This window comes from Acartia tonsa, chromosome 6 (assembly GCF_053477335.1).
Source record: "Acartia tonsa isolate MP-2025a chromosome 6, ASM5347733v1, whole genome shotgun sequence".
In the NCBI taxonomy this organism is placed as follows: domain Eukaryota; kingdom Metazoa; phylum Arthropoda; class Copepoda; order Calanoida; family Acartiidae; genus Acartia; species Acartia tonsa.
Genome location: NC_137265.1, coordinates 9,788,216 through 9,800,717, shown reverse-complemented (window position 1 = coordinate 9,800,717; position 12,502 = coordinate 9,788,216). Strand labels below are relative to the sequence as shown.

The 12,502-nt window shown below is 33.0% G+C and overlaps 4 protein-coding genes and 1 long non-coding RNA gene across 7 annotated transcripts in view; 3 read left to right on the top strand and 2 right to left on the bottom strand.

Moving 5' to 3' along the window:
• LOC145322133 (uncharacterized) overlaps positions 1–6,280 on the top strand; it is a 60,028-nt gene extending 53,748 nt beyond the window's left edge. Inside the window, exons 54-63 of the mRNA XM_080163928.1 lie at positions 195–246; positions 460–540; positions 1,062–1,080; positions 1,644–1,707; positions 2,129–2,184; positions 2,963–3,027; positions 3,538–3,611; positions 3,986–4,026; positions 4,881–4,980; positions 6,127–6,280. Coding sequence (XP_080020054.1) covers positions 195–246; positions 460–540; positions 1,062–1,080; positions 1,644–1,707; positions 2,129–2,184; positions 2,963–3,027; positions 3,538–3,611; positions 3,986–4,026; positions 4,881–4,980; positions 6,127–6,274 — 700 coding nt within the window. The 3' untranslated portion in view covers positions 6,275–6,280. The remainder of the gene's footprint in view (positions 1–194; positions 247–459; positions 541–1,061; positions 1,081–1,643; positions 1,708–2,128; positions 2,185–2,962; positions 3,028–3,537; positions 3,612–3,985; positions 4,027–4,880; positions 4,981–6,126) is intronic.
• The window catches only part of LOC145321781 (uncharacterized), a 158,927-nt gene that overhangs the window by 145,212 nt on the left and 1,213 nt on the right, over positions 1–12,502 (bottom strand). The window lies entirely within an intron of this gene.
• Positions 6,467–8,378, top strand: LOC145323257 (uncharacterized). 2 transcript variants are annotated; one of them, XR_013880899.1, is made up of 3 exons: positions 6,467–6,651; positions 7,539–7,611; positions 8,163–8,378. It is a non-coding gene; the product is annotated as an uncharacterized LOC145323257 (long non-coding RNA). The 2 variants fall into 2 exon arrangements; XR_013880898.1 differs by having other exon boundaries at positions 6,467–6,663.
• Positions 9,154–10,146, top strand: LOC145322096 (uncharacterized). Its single transcript, XM_080163871.1, has 2 exons — positions 9,154–9,278; positions 9,851–10,146. Exons 1-2 carry the CDS (start codon positions 9,154–9,156, stop codon positions 10,032–10,034), a joined length of 309 nt encoding a protein of 102 aa, XP_080019997.1. The 3' UTR covers positions 10,035–10,146.
• On the bottom strand, positions 10,404–12,092 carry LOC145322093 (uncharacterized). The gene is made up of 2 exons (XM_080163865.1): positions 12,037–12,092; positions 10,404–11,788 (listed from the first exon to the last, which is right to left on the bottom strand). Exons 1-2 carry the CDS (start codon positions 12,068–12,070, stop codon positions 10,404–10,406), a joined length of 1,419 nt encoding a protein of 472 aa, XP_080019991.1. The 5' UTR covers positions 12,071–12,092.

Sequence of the window (12,502 nt, the reverse complement as noted above, 5' to 3'; positions counted from 1 at the left end):
ATCATAATATTATCCTTATACATTATATATGTAGTGTCCCTATTTTGGCGAAGCTCTATGGATTAAGCAAGATTTAATTTGATATCTTTAAAACAAACAATATGAAATAATTAGTTCATAAAAATAAGTTTTATTGTTTCCATCTGATAACTTTAGAACATGGGTATAACCTAACTTTACAATTTATATTTTAGTAACAGTACAAGACTTCCCAGGCAAACTTTCCAAGTCAGGGAACAAATACAGGTTAGATTTACAGTTTTGTAATAACCCTATTTTATTTGTTCTAATTTGATTAGCGAGCACTGTGTTGCCTTTACTTTTTTGCGTATCTGTTAGAATGGTTATTAAACCAACCATTTTTATTATTTTTATCAAATTCCAATAGTCGTATGCAATAATAATTTGCTTTTTATTATAAAAATAAATACCAAATATATGAATTTTTAAAAATTTTAGAATATACCCCCACCAAGCACTGATCCTCAATATACAGAAACAAAATCTTCCATTTTAAGAAGGAAAAATACTAAAGCAAAGGTGAGTTAATTTATTTTTATACTCTATAGCAGGGGCGTCCAAGCTTTTTTATTTGGGGGGGGTAATTTGATAATGTATTAATTTTTAGTAGTAAAAATGCGCGCGAGGCGCACAAAAAAATTTTTTTGTTCGGGATTTTTTATTTTGGGGGTTATATTGAAATTGTTTGGGGGGGGGGGAAATACCCCCTACTAACTGGTTGTGGGTGCCTACGGCACCCCCAAGGTAGGAGTAAATTCTAAATGGGAGGGGTAAAATGAAAAATATTTTTTTTTTTTTTTGGGGGGGGGGGTAATGGATTATTCGACTTTATAATTTAGGAATATGTACAAAAGCTAACTTTATCCTAAGAAAATTAAACTATTCATAGATATCTTATTATGTTCTTCTACTGTTATTCTATTGGCTGATTTAGAGATTGTGTCTCTAGTTTATCTCTATTTCATTATTAGAAAATTAGGGTATTAATACCTATTAAAACATTTAATTATATTAACATAATTTATCTTCTTTTTTTAAAGCTCTCTGGACAATTGTCAGGTAAATAGATATTTACATAAAAAATATCATGTATTTTCATTAGATTATACACATACAAATGTTAAGAAATAAATTAACATTTGAAGCTAAAATGAATTAATAAAAAAAAATTGTAATTTTAGCAGATTTTTTCCTGCTTTTTGGGAGGCAATGTTTCGTAGTAAAAACGGGCCTTTTATCTTATTATTTTAGATTTATTTTGCTTGTTAGCTATACAATATTCCTTAACATTGTCTGCACTGAAAGAAGAAAATATTTTTCACTTATTTTTGGAATGCTAGCGGCTGCTCCTCTTGTAAATGTGGCTCTATTTAAACATCGACCACTTAATTTTAAAATAAAATAGACTAAAACTATCCCTTGGCCTGTCAAATGTACCCTTAGAATAGAGACCTAAAGGTTCAATTTAAAAATTAATTAGGTTCTTTATATAATAGGAAACTTTTATTTTTAACTTTTCTCCAACCAAATACTACTAATTCTAAGCTAAAGAGAAAAAATATATACATTGACAAAAACGCATAGTGTAAAATCACAAAACTAAAAATTGCAACATTATTTAGATAAGCAGCGACGGTATAACAGCCTAAATGATTTAAATGGGCCAAGGCTATATACAGAGAGAAGGTAAATGAAATTTATAACTATTTCTCTAAAAATTAGTTGGCAAATTTTTTTGTCACCAGAAACAGAATAAGCAAATAAAACATTTTTTACTGAAAATTATAATTTTGAGAAAAGATTGTTTATATAAGATATAAATCTCAGTTGAAGGAAAGACTTTTTTTGGAAATGGATACAAAAGCAAAGAAAAACCTAATCCAATCTTTACTTGATTTTGTATACCTTAAGTAATGGCGTTTATGACACACAGGCCGACATACAAGCATCATTCTACTTTAAAGCAGTGGCGTGCATATTGATTCTCTAGGGGTGTGTGAAACCATTTCACCATTTTTTGATGAAAAATTGAGGGCATGGCTTCAAAATATCAATTTCAAGGGGAGTGTTGATGCAACTGCTTTGACATATTTATTTCTTTATTAAGACGTCGTAACAGTTGGTCTGAATCATTGGCAAAACGATCATTTGGACATGATCAAGGTAATTAAATGTATAGCTACTCTATAACTATGAAATCCCAAAACATCCCTCTGTCTAGTGAAACTCTAAAATTTCAATGATTTTTTCAATACATGCTTTAATTTTAACTTTCTTTTCAATATTATTAATAAATATATCATTAAATTTTTGTTTTAAAATAAAACAAAAGATTTTTTTTAATTTTGTGGTTTAACTATCAAATTTGATAAATTCCTTTAATTTTATCATTCGGTTGCCCTTTAGCTGATTCTTTAATTCTATTCTGTTTTATTTATCTTGTTATGCAGAGTTACTTATGAACATAAATATCCTTGTCTTTATAAATAGAAAGCAATAAAAATATGTTAATATAATTGAAAGATCATTAAAATATGCAGGGAGGGGACAAGACAATGGGCTGTTTATTACACTATTTCCCAAAGTTATGTATTAACGTTTTCTTATTCGTTGGCTGAACAACAACTTTAGGGACTTTTATTTAATGTTGATTGGTTGGTTACTGTGTCCAAACGTTTACTCTCTTATTTTAATCTAAAAAAGTGGTAATTTTATGAATCATCATTGGGGATGTACAGCCATTGTCGTCTGCAGATTCGGATAGGTCATATAAAAGTGGTTTGATTAATGATAAACTTTTTGTAAACTGCTATTAAAGCAGATTGTCGAATTTTAGGTATATGCCTGTGCTGTACATGAGAAAAGTCAGTCTTATCAACCCGCGATCGCCAAACCATGCAATAGTTAATTATAAGTTGATGCAATATTTTTCTTTCTTTAGGATATGGATTTAGTTTTAAGGAGCAGCCACGGAAGTTTACCCAGTACACTGGCACTGGTCCTACTGTAAGTTTTGGAGATACGGAAAGTGTCATGTGTGACGTCATAAAATACGTCTAAAATAGAAAGATGAGAGGAGAATTGGGAAAGGAAACTTTTAAAAATGAGATAGATTTAGACGCATTTTTTTGACGTCACACATGATTCTTTCCGGATCTCCGTAAGTTTTAGCCTAAGTTTAGGAGAGTAGCTACTCTATAACCAGAATCTGTCTGTACGTCCGACCAATGGTCTATAAGAATTTGTTTATAGGTAAAATGTGTCTAAGTAATTTTTTGGGAGATATGGAAAGTGTCATGTGTGACGTCATAAAGATTAATTCATATCCATCTCTTTCTAATTTCCACTTCTCCTCTCATCCTTCCTTATGAAAGTATTATTATGACGTTACACAACCACTTTCCTTATCTCCATTTTTTTGTTTATATACGGGCTTATAAAAATATGAATTGATAAATATTGAAAAAAAAACAATTTATTTATTGATAATACCTGCAAAAATGAATAATTATTTAGGATAAGATAGAATATTCAGAATATATGCTACCAAGAGACCTCAGCGCTGATAGATATAGATCAGTTTCAAATAGGTAATTTGACCAATTTGTTTCTTATAAAGTGATAAGACAGACGGACATATTGACGCTAGTTACTAGTGGATGTGCCACTTGAGGCCTCTAGGGGCACTTGAGGGAGGGGAGTGACATTTTTTATTTTTTTGGGTGGGGATCATATTTTTCTAGGAGCGATTTCTCTATGGAGGGTGTATGCTGAACCTATAGGAAACTTCACTGTAAAGGAGAAACATATAGGTTTTGTAATCTTCACTGCATACACACAAAAAAAAACAAGAAAGGCATCCTGTTACTTTTATATAAGTAATAAGTAGCTCTGCTACTATAAAGTAATAAATGCTCTTAACAAAAATTTTAACTTCGCATTTATATATATTTTTTTCATTTAGGTTATATGATTTTGACTTAGAAAGAGATATACCAAGTTTAGGTAAGCTAATGGATTTATTATCAATTGGATCTAACATCAAATTATTTTGCATTTTCAAAAAGCAAAACTTGTAGCTGGCTAAAATAACGACCCCCCTCTTTCAAACCCTTCTCTCCTACTGGATAAAAGAACTGATCAATGTATGATGTCCATATTGCCTACCTAAATTGACGAAAAATTTTCTTCTGTCCATGTATATTCTATATTTATTTGTAAGATATACAATTCTAAAATTTCTCCTCTAGTAATTGTATTATTTTCTTCATTTAAAACTATTACAGCATGTTGTAGTAAAAAATAATTGGGTGTATTTTTGGATCTTCAACTACTATTGGGAAAATATGTGCATATTTAACTACTATGTATAATTGTGATTCACTTGAACGTTTTACTTTATTGAAATCCTTAATGAATGATCATCATTACAGAAATTATAGTGTAAGGTTTAAAATCAAAAGTACAATTCTAACATACATTAATTTAACATCTATAGGATATGAAATGTAGAGAAGATTTGCTTTTGAAGATATCAATAGAAAACTATTGTGGAAATTGAAATTCCATCAGAGAATCATGGATATCCATGTACTATTAAGTAATAGTTATTTCTCGCATCGTATTATAAACGGCTTTCCGCGGATATAGAATGTACAATTATGAGATTAAAACTAGTTTTTTTAGCCCCGAGGTGACGAAGTCACCGGCTAAAAAACTAGTTTTAATCTTATGATTGTACATTTCTATATTCGTAGAAAGCTGGATATAATACGATGCTAGACATAGTTTTTTCGTATGGATGAGAACCGGTTCCTATCCACCGGATTCGAATGAATACGAGAAAATGTTTTATTTAGATTTTACCTTTGATAAGAATGGAGATATCATATCGACAAGTAGTGTCGATAAAACTTCCTCTAGAAGAAAAGACAAATATGAACAGAATGCAACACCAAGGTATATACTTTATTTTACTAAAGACAATAAAAAGTACATATTACTGCTATATCAGATGCTTAATATTTTTAATATGGGGTGAGGTCTATATCTAAAACAGACATATTCATATTTTTCATACATTTCAACAGACAGACAGATAGAAAGGCAGAAAGATAGAAGATCAGAAAGATAGAAGGACAGACAGATAGAAGGACTAACAGACAGTTAAAAGGACAGACAGACAGACAGACAGAAGGACAGAAAGACAGAGGGACATACAGACAGATGGAAATACAGACAGAAGGACAGACAGACAGAAGAACATACAGTTAAAAGGACAGAAAGACAGAAGGACAGACAGACAGAAGGACAGAAAGACAGAGGGACATACAGACAGAAGGAAATACAGACATAAGGACAGACAGATAGAAAAATAGACAGATAGAAGGACAGACAGAATGACAGAAAGACAGAAGGACAGAAAGACAGAAGGACAGAAAGACAGAAGGACAGAAAGACAGAAGGACAGACTGACAGAGGGACAGACTGACAGAAGGAATAATAGACAGAGGGACAGACAGAAAGACAGAAGTACAGACAGACAGAAGGACAGACAGACAGAAGGACAGAAAGACAGAGGGACATACAGACAGAAGGAAATACAGACAGAAGGACAGACAGATAGAAGAATAGACAGATAGAAGGACAGACAGAATGACAGAAAGACAGAAGGACAGACTGTGAGAAGGAAAGATAGACAGAGGGACAGACAGAAAGACAGAAGTACAGACAGACAGAAGAACAGACTTACAGAAGGATGGAAAAAGAGAAAGACAGATAGACAGAAGGACAGACAGACAGATAGACATACAGACAGAAGGACAGGAAGATAAAAGGACAAATAGACAGAAGAGAATACAGACAGAAAGACATACAGTTAAAAGGAAGGAAATGCAGACAGATGGAAAGACAGAAATATAGACAGAAGGACAGATAGACACACAGACAGACAGATCTTCACTGCTAAAAAGAATAATTCTTATTCTGATTTTGCAGATATATGGACTGGTAAACCAAACAAAAATGACATAAAGACAAATAGACAGAAGGACAGACAGACAGACCTAAAAAAAAATATTCGTATTCTGATTTTCAACTTTCCAGATATATGGACTGGTACACGAAACAGCAGCAACAACAAAAAGATCAACAACTTCAGCGTCAGCAACAGCTACAACAACTTCAGAAACAGCGCCAGTCGGAGATTCTTCAACTTAGAGAGGAAAAGTTACATTATGGTAGACTGGTGTAATAGGCGTAAGCTGCGGACACGACGGAAGGACGTCACTTGGTTTTAATTGTAGAGAAGCTTCGCTTCTAACCCCAATAAAACAGAGATTCTATTCACAAGTTTATTGGTACAAAGTTTTAAAAATACTATATCTACATAATTAGGTTGGGTTAAAATTTTGTTATTATTGGGTTAGAATTTTGTATTAAAAATGAAAATTTTGAACATGCGTGGAATAATCTTTACAGGGGTAAATTTGTCATGCATTATGAAGATACCTTCTTAAAATAGCTCTAAACAATCCCATCACAATTTTGTAACTATTCAATGAATAGGAGAGACAGCAGCAACTTCAAGAGAGACAATTTCTTCAGGAGCAACTAAGGATTAAAAATGCGGTAAAAAATAAGGTCGTTCTGATCTTTTAATGGCTTTAGATTTTGCTCAAGACTATAATGAATAAAATTCACCCTAAAAATATAATATCCTTTATAAATAGAAATTGAAAATTGAGGGGAGATAGAAGGTGACTTGATGTGTCCCAATCAAAAATGAAATAGAAATAAAAACTTCTATCCTATTATATGAAGATTTTTTGTCTGAAGTTTAAGATTTTGATAACTACTGAGTTCTCAATTTTAGGAAAGCTTTAGATAGGTACCTGGATAGTTTTATGCTATTTTTCTGGTTTTTCCTACCCCATTTGAATACTGAGCCGCTATATGCTAGGAGCGCCGCCACTAGTAAACAAAATAAGTAGAATATGTTCAATTATTTTATTTAATTCAAAGTTTTATAACTTGTTCATTAGATTGTTGTCTTCTAAATTTTCAAATCATTTCATGCCTTTCTTTCCAACTATTCTGCCAGTCAAAAGTATTACAATATTGACAAGAATGACAAAGCCAAAATTGTTTCAAAATTGTGTCAAAAAAGATCCATGCGACGTAATAAAATGAGAGGAGAAGCGGGAAAGAAAACCCCTAAAAAAGCGATGGTTAATCCCTCATTTTTATGACGTCACATGGATCATTTTTGACACAATTTGGGCTTTGTCACAAACAATTGGATCATCGAAAGATAACGAAGTAGCGAATTTCGTCGTATTTTCATAGTAGCTTTTGATAAGTTATTATAGCTTAGGCTAGGTAAATGTTTATGATTGCCCTGTAGGGTTAGAAAATTGGCCCCACAGGGGCTAACAATAGGAGAAAAGCTACCTCGAAAATAATAAGAAACCCGCTACTTTGTTTTCTTTCCCATGATCCCAATTCTTGTGTTTTAGGATGAAAGTGAGACCAATGAGGGTGATGTTAATGATCAAGATTTAACTGAAAGGGAAAATCAGGAAGAGTCAGGTATAAATAATTTATCATAAAACTAGTGGTTGTTACCCTAATCCCTAGGGAATTAGTAAAAGGGGGGCAAGGAACCAGATACATAGCCTAGAACCATCCAAAGACTCAACTCTAAAAGTAAAATAGCCTAAAACCATCCTATAACCTATAAAAATCTTTCTGAAAAGAAGAATTTAAGTAGTTCAATAGTTGTAAAATCTTATGCTTAAGACAAAAAATCTTACTACTTTATATAATAGGATAAGAAAAATCGGTTTCCTTCATTAGGCATCTGATGCTTATTCTAGGTTAGGTTGAGTAAAGGTTAGAAGAGCCCGCCAGTGCGTAAGAATAAAACCATCTAAAAGATTAATTTTAGGAACAAAATTAAAACACAAATTTAATTCAAATCCACTCAGATACTGTGATGATTTTTTTATGAAAAGAGGGATTGCAATATTTGGGTCAGTTTTAAACTTCCAGCTTATTTTCAGAATTGTATAATTTCTATTTCCCTGAGGCTTACAGTAGATGCCGATTCATACTAATTATTTTATATTACTTCTTTATAGAAGCTGGTGTTGAAGAACCACTAGAGGATGAAAGTATTGATCGCAACAATGACATTAGTATACAAGGAACACTTCAATGATTAGATTTGGGAATAGTCCCTTTCGTAACATCGCCCCTTAAGGGACGATTCGTCGTATTTTTAAAGTGGCTTTTTATAGGTTATTTTAGGTTAGGTTAGGTTATATTAGGTTAGGTGATTGCCCCACAGGGTTAGGTAATTGGCCCCGCAGGGATAGAGCCCCCGCAGGGGCTAGAAATAGGAGAAAAACTACTGTGAAAAATACGAAGAATCGCCCCTTAAGGTGCGATGTTACAAAAGGGACTATACCCTTTCTGGTTGAACACATCAATAGCATTAATATGGAATCATATAAATACATACCTAACTGTTATTTCCCTTGAGTAAGATTATAATCGACATATCTTTACTTGGACGTTGCACCAGATTTTCCTGTACTAAATTAAGGATTCCCCCCATCCATCCCGTTTGCCCAATCTCCTTCCCTCCTACTAGATTTAAAGGCTAACCAATAAAAGAGGTCCATATTAGCAAGCTAAATCGATAATAGATTATCCCCTGTCATTATAGCCTTGTATATCATTAACCCATTAGAAATATACTAGTATCTAGTTTTTTTTTATATTAATTTGAATTTGTATTTTCATGTGATTCATTGTATTTATATCCACAAAGACATATTTCTAACTGCTCTTTTTTGGAAGAGAAATAAATAATCCTAATATATAAAGTTGTATGAGTTTTTGTCTGCAGCTTAAAATCTCAATAACTAATGAACTGATTGGGTTCTCTATTTTAAGTAAGCTTAAAATATAGGTCTTGTGATGGTTCTAGTATATATTATTTTCAGATTAAAGTCTTGAATCTCAGTGTTTAAACCCATTCTGCTCTTTTAATACAGAGCCCCTAGGGTAGATGCTAGGGGCGCAGCTGTCAGTGGATCTTTAGCTGTAATTATAAAATTTATATAAATGAATCATCACATTGAAGTGTTTATGGCTAAAGGAGAAGAATGTATTGAAAATGGAACCACAAAGCTTGAGGATGAAACGGATGATGCTAAGCTAGAAAGACTTTCTACTGCTGAAAAAGAGAGGTAATGATAGGAGATGAAACGTGTTTTTTTTATGATATAGGTATAAATAGTTAAGTTTCAAGCCCCGCCGCCGTGCATAATCCTTAAATTCAAACTATCTTGTGTTCTTACATGCGGCTGGGGCGCGGCTGCAGAGCCCAGATTATATTATATGAACAACCAACTACAAGTAGTTGATCAAAATAACAATTATATTGCAATTGATAAAATTCAGAGCAAAAAGTCATTATTATAAAAAGAAAACTAGTAGTTTAAAGTGACCTAGAAGAACAGACAAAAGTAGAAACACTAAGCTTTATAGAAAACAATAATAAGAAATATATTTCAATAGATTTATTATTACTTGGATCTATCACTAGATTATCGTGTACTCAAATAAAGTTAAACTTAGCTGGCAAAAAACAATCCCCCCTTCCCCTCTCAGCCTAACACTGTACCTCATCGCCTCCCCTCCTACTGGATTAACAAACTGACCGATAAACGAAGTCCATGTTAGCAATCAAATTTGAAGACAATTTTCCCCCTGTCATAATATTCATGTATAATATATTCAATATCCATTTATATTTCAGAGATGCTGAAATTGATACTGCCAGAGACATAGAGGCTCAAACAAATACATTAGACAATTCTAAACATGGTGATTATGAAACAAAACACACATCAGCCTCCTCCAAAGCATCAGTTGCTAGAAGTGAAATGAGGTCTGGACCTAAAAAAATCCGACCACTATCGGCTGAAGTACTTACATTATAATTCATATGTAAATCTATTCTTTTATTTTTATGTATAATCAATTAATATGAAATTTTTATGTCATAAATGATTAAAATTATTGACAACTGATAAAGTAAATATATATAAATATATATATATCTATTACAAAATATATGTTTCCAAAGTTTCTAAAATTTCTTTTTGTTGTATTTTATTGATTAATTCTTATAGGGTGTTCCAGTACAGTATGCTTTACTTTTCTTGACTACAAGCTGCAACAGAGTACAGGTTTTTGCTTTGTGGTTAAAGGCTTCACAGCCTTTGGTCTTCTGACATTCTACTTGACAGGCCTTTGCATCTGCGACCTTTTTAATGTTCTTCAGCTTTTTCAGATCCTTTGTTTGCTTTTTACACATTATTTCTCCTATAGGGTGTTCCAGTACAGTATGCTTTACTTTTCTTGACTACAAGCTGCAACAGAGTACAGGTTTTTGCTTTGTGGTTAAAGGCTTCACAGCCTTTGGTCTTCTGACATTCTACTTGACAGGCCTTTGCATCTGCGACCTTTTTAATGTTCTTCAGCTTTTTCAGATCCTTTGTTTGCTTTTTACACATTATTTCTCCATTTGCTGGTCCAGAAACTGGAGATGGTGTAGTAGTACCTGTAGACAATTTGCAGCTTCCTGTCATCTCATCACCAATAGCAGCAAGTTGGAATCTTTGAGATGTAAGAACTGCAGCATTGTTGGCCTCCCCAGCAACTCCTGTAGGTGTACCTGTTAAGGGGTAGTTCACGGATGGATTTGACCAGTAGTTGACACGTGTTGAGTGACCTGCTGCACTGTAAGCCATTATGGTACGGTATCCGGTTGAAGCACTGCCAGCTGCAATAAGATAACCCAGGCCATAGGAAAATTTACTGTTAGATGCCACCTCTTTGTTGTGGTTAGCTCCAATGTTGTGTCCAATCTCATGGCCAAAGCTATAGTAGCCAGTTGCACAATCCTTGGCAGTAACAGAAAATGTTTTGCCACTGGTAAGTGTATGCATCCAGGCATAACCACAGTAATCCAATTCAAGGACAAGCAAGGCAGCTACATCGGCTCCATCTCTGGTAGCAGCGTAATCTCCACCGTTCAATTGTGTAATTGCTGTCAAAAGGTTATCAGCACTTCCTGTTTCCTCAATCGCTACTTTCTGTGGACAGTGAGATTTGATTCTAAGAGGTATTCCGCTGTTTTCATATCCTTGGTTAGTTTCATCGATGACTAATTGAAGGAACCCTTCCAAATCAGCTGTGTCAGCTTCCAATTCTGCTGTGTAGTAAAATTTTACAGAATATTCCACTATTGTTGTGTTATCATCAGTGACAGCAACAAGTTCAAGTCCTTCTTCACTCTCTTCACCATCAAATGACAATTCTCCTTTCTCAGCCATGTTAGCAGTATCCATTTCTTTCCAAGCAAAAGTATTTCCTCCGCAATACTCAAAAGTAAAATGTTTTCCATCAGCAGTGGCAACATGTCCATAGATACTGCCAGGACGGTTGGGATTTATAGTGAATGTTGCTTCGCCATCTTCACTGAAATAAAAATATCCATTGTTGTTTCCCGTAACTTTACCTTGATATTGGAAGGTATAGCCACCAGGAAAACTAAGTTCCTGTTGACCTACCAGGTCAAAGTCCACATTAACTTGAGAACAGGACAGAGTAAAACTTCCAGCACAACATTTAGACCCAAATGATCTTGTTTTCTGTCCAACCAGAGTAACTAGGTCACCGCAAAGGGCTCCTTAAAGATATTAATCATTATTTTTAATACTAAAATTTACGCCCCTAGACGCCTCTCTAAGGGCAATTTAAATAAGGGGGATGGGGAGGTCAACCTTCAACTTTAGTATACAATAGAAAGCTTTAAAATATCTGAGGGGTTATAAACCAAGTTTACAATTTCTTCAAATGCTTAAAAATTCCACTTTATTTAAAATAATTTTAAAAATATAAAATTAGAAAATCAAAATTTAATAATGTATATAATACCTGAAAAAAGAGCAAATAAAATAATGACCCTCATGTCCAGTGCCCTCTACCCTACTAAAAACTTTATTGAACTTTTATTATTTCTTCACATTTGTTTATAATAATTGCAGGGATATACAGATTGGAAAATTTGCAATAAATTTAATTTTAGATAAATTTGTAAAAGTCCTAGTAATCCAGAAAATCTAGAAAATCAAATGCAAAGCAAGAATTTCAAGAAAAAAATACATATTTGAAAATTATATCACAATGAACCAAACATTCTGTAATTGATCACTAGCAAAATTGCCCATATACCTTCTATATATAAACCAACACCAAAAAAAAAGATATGAATTATCTATTAAATTATATGTTTTTGAAAACAAATAATTGTTAGAACCAAACTACATAATTCTGTTTAATATAAATTTTGTTGACTGCTTGTGTTTGTATTGATTATCTTCATTGAGTTGATCTGCTATCA

What these genes read in the sequence shown, in the direction of transcription:
- LOC145322096 (XM_080163871.1), top strand. Translation starts at nt 9,154, where the DNA reads ATGAATCATCACATTGAAGTGTTTATGGCTAAAGGAGAAGAATGTATT. An exon ending in TCTACTGCTGAAAAAGAGAG is followed by an intron (nt 9,279 to 9,850) that starts GTAATGATAGGA and finishes TTTATATTTCAG; the next exon opens with AGATGCTGAAATTGATACTG.
- LOC145322093 (XM_080163865.1), bottom strand. Translation starts at nt 12,070, where the DNA reads ATGAGGGTCATTATTTTATTTGCTCTTTTTTCAG. An exon ending in TTTATTTGCTCTTTTTTCAG is followed by an intron (nt 11,789 to 12,036) that starts GTATTATATACA and finishes AATATCTTTAAG; the next exon opens with GAGCCCTTTGCGGTGACCTA.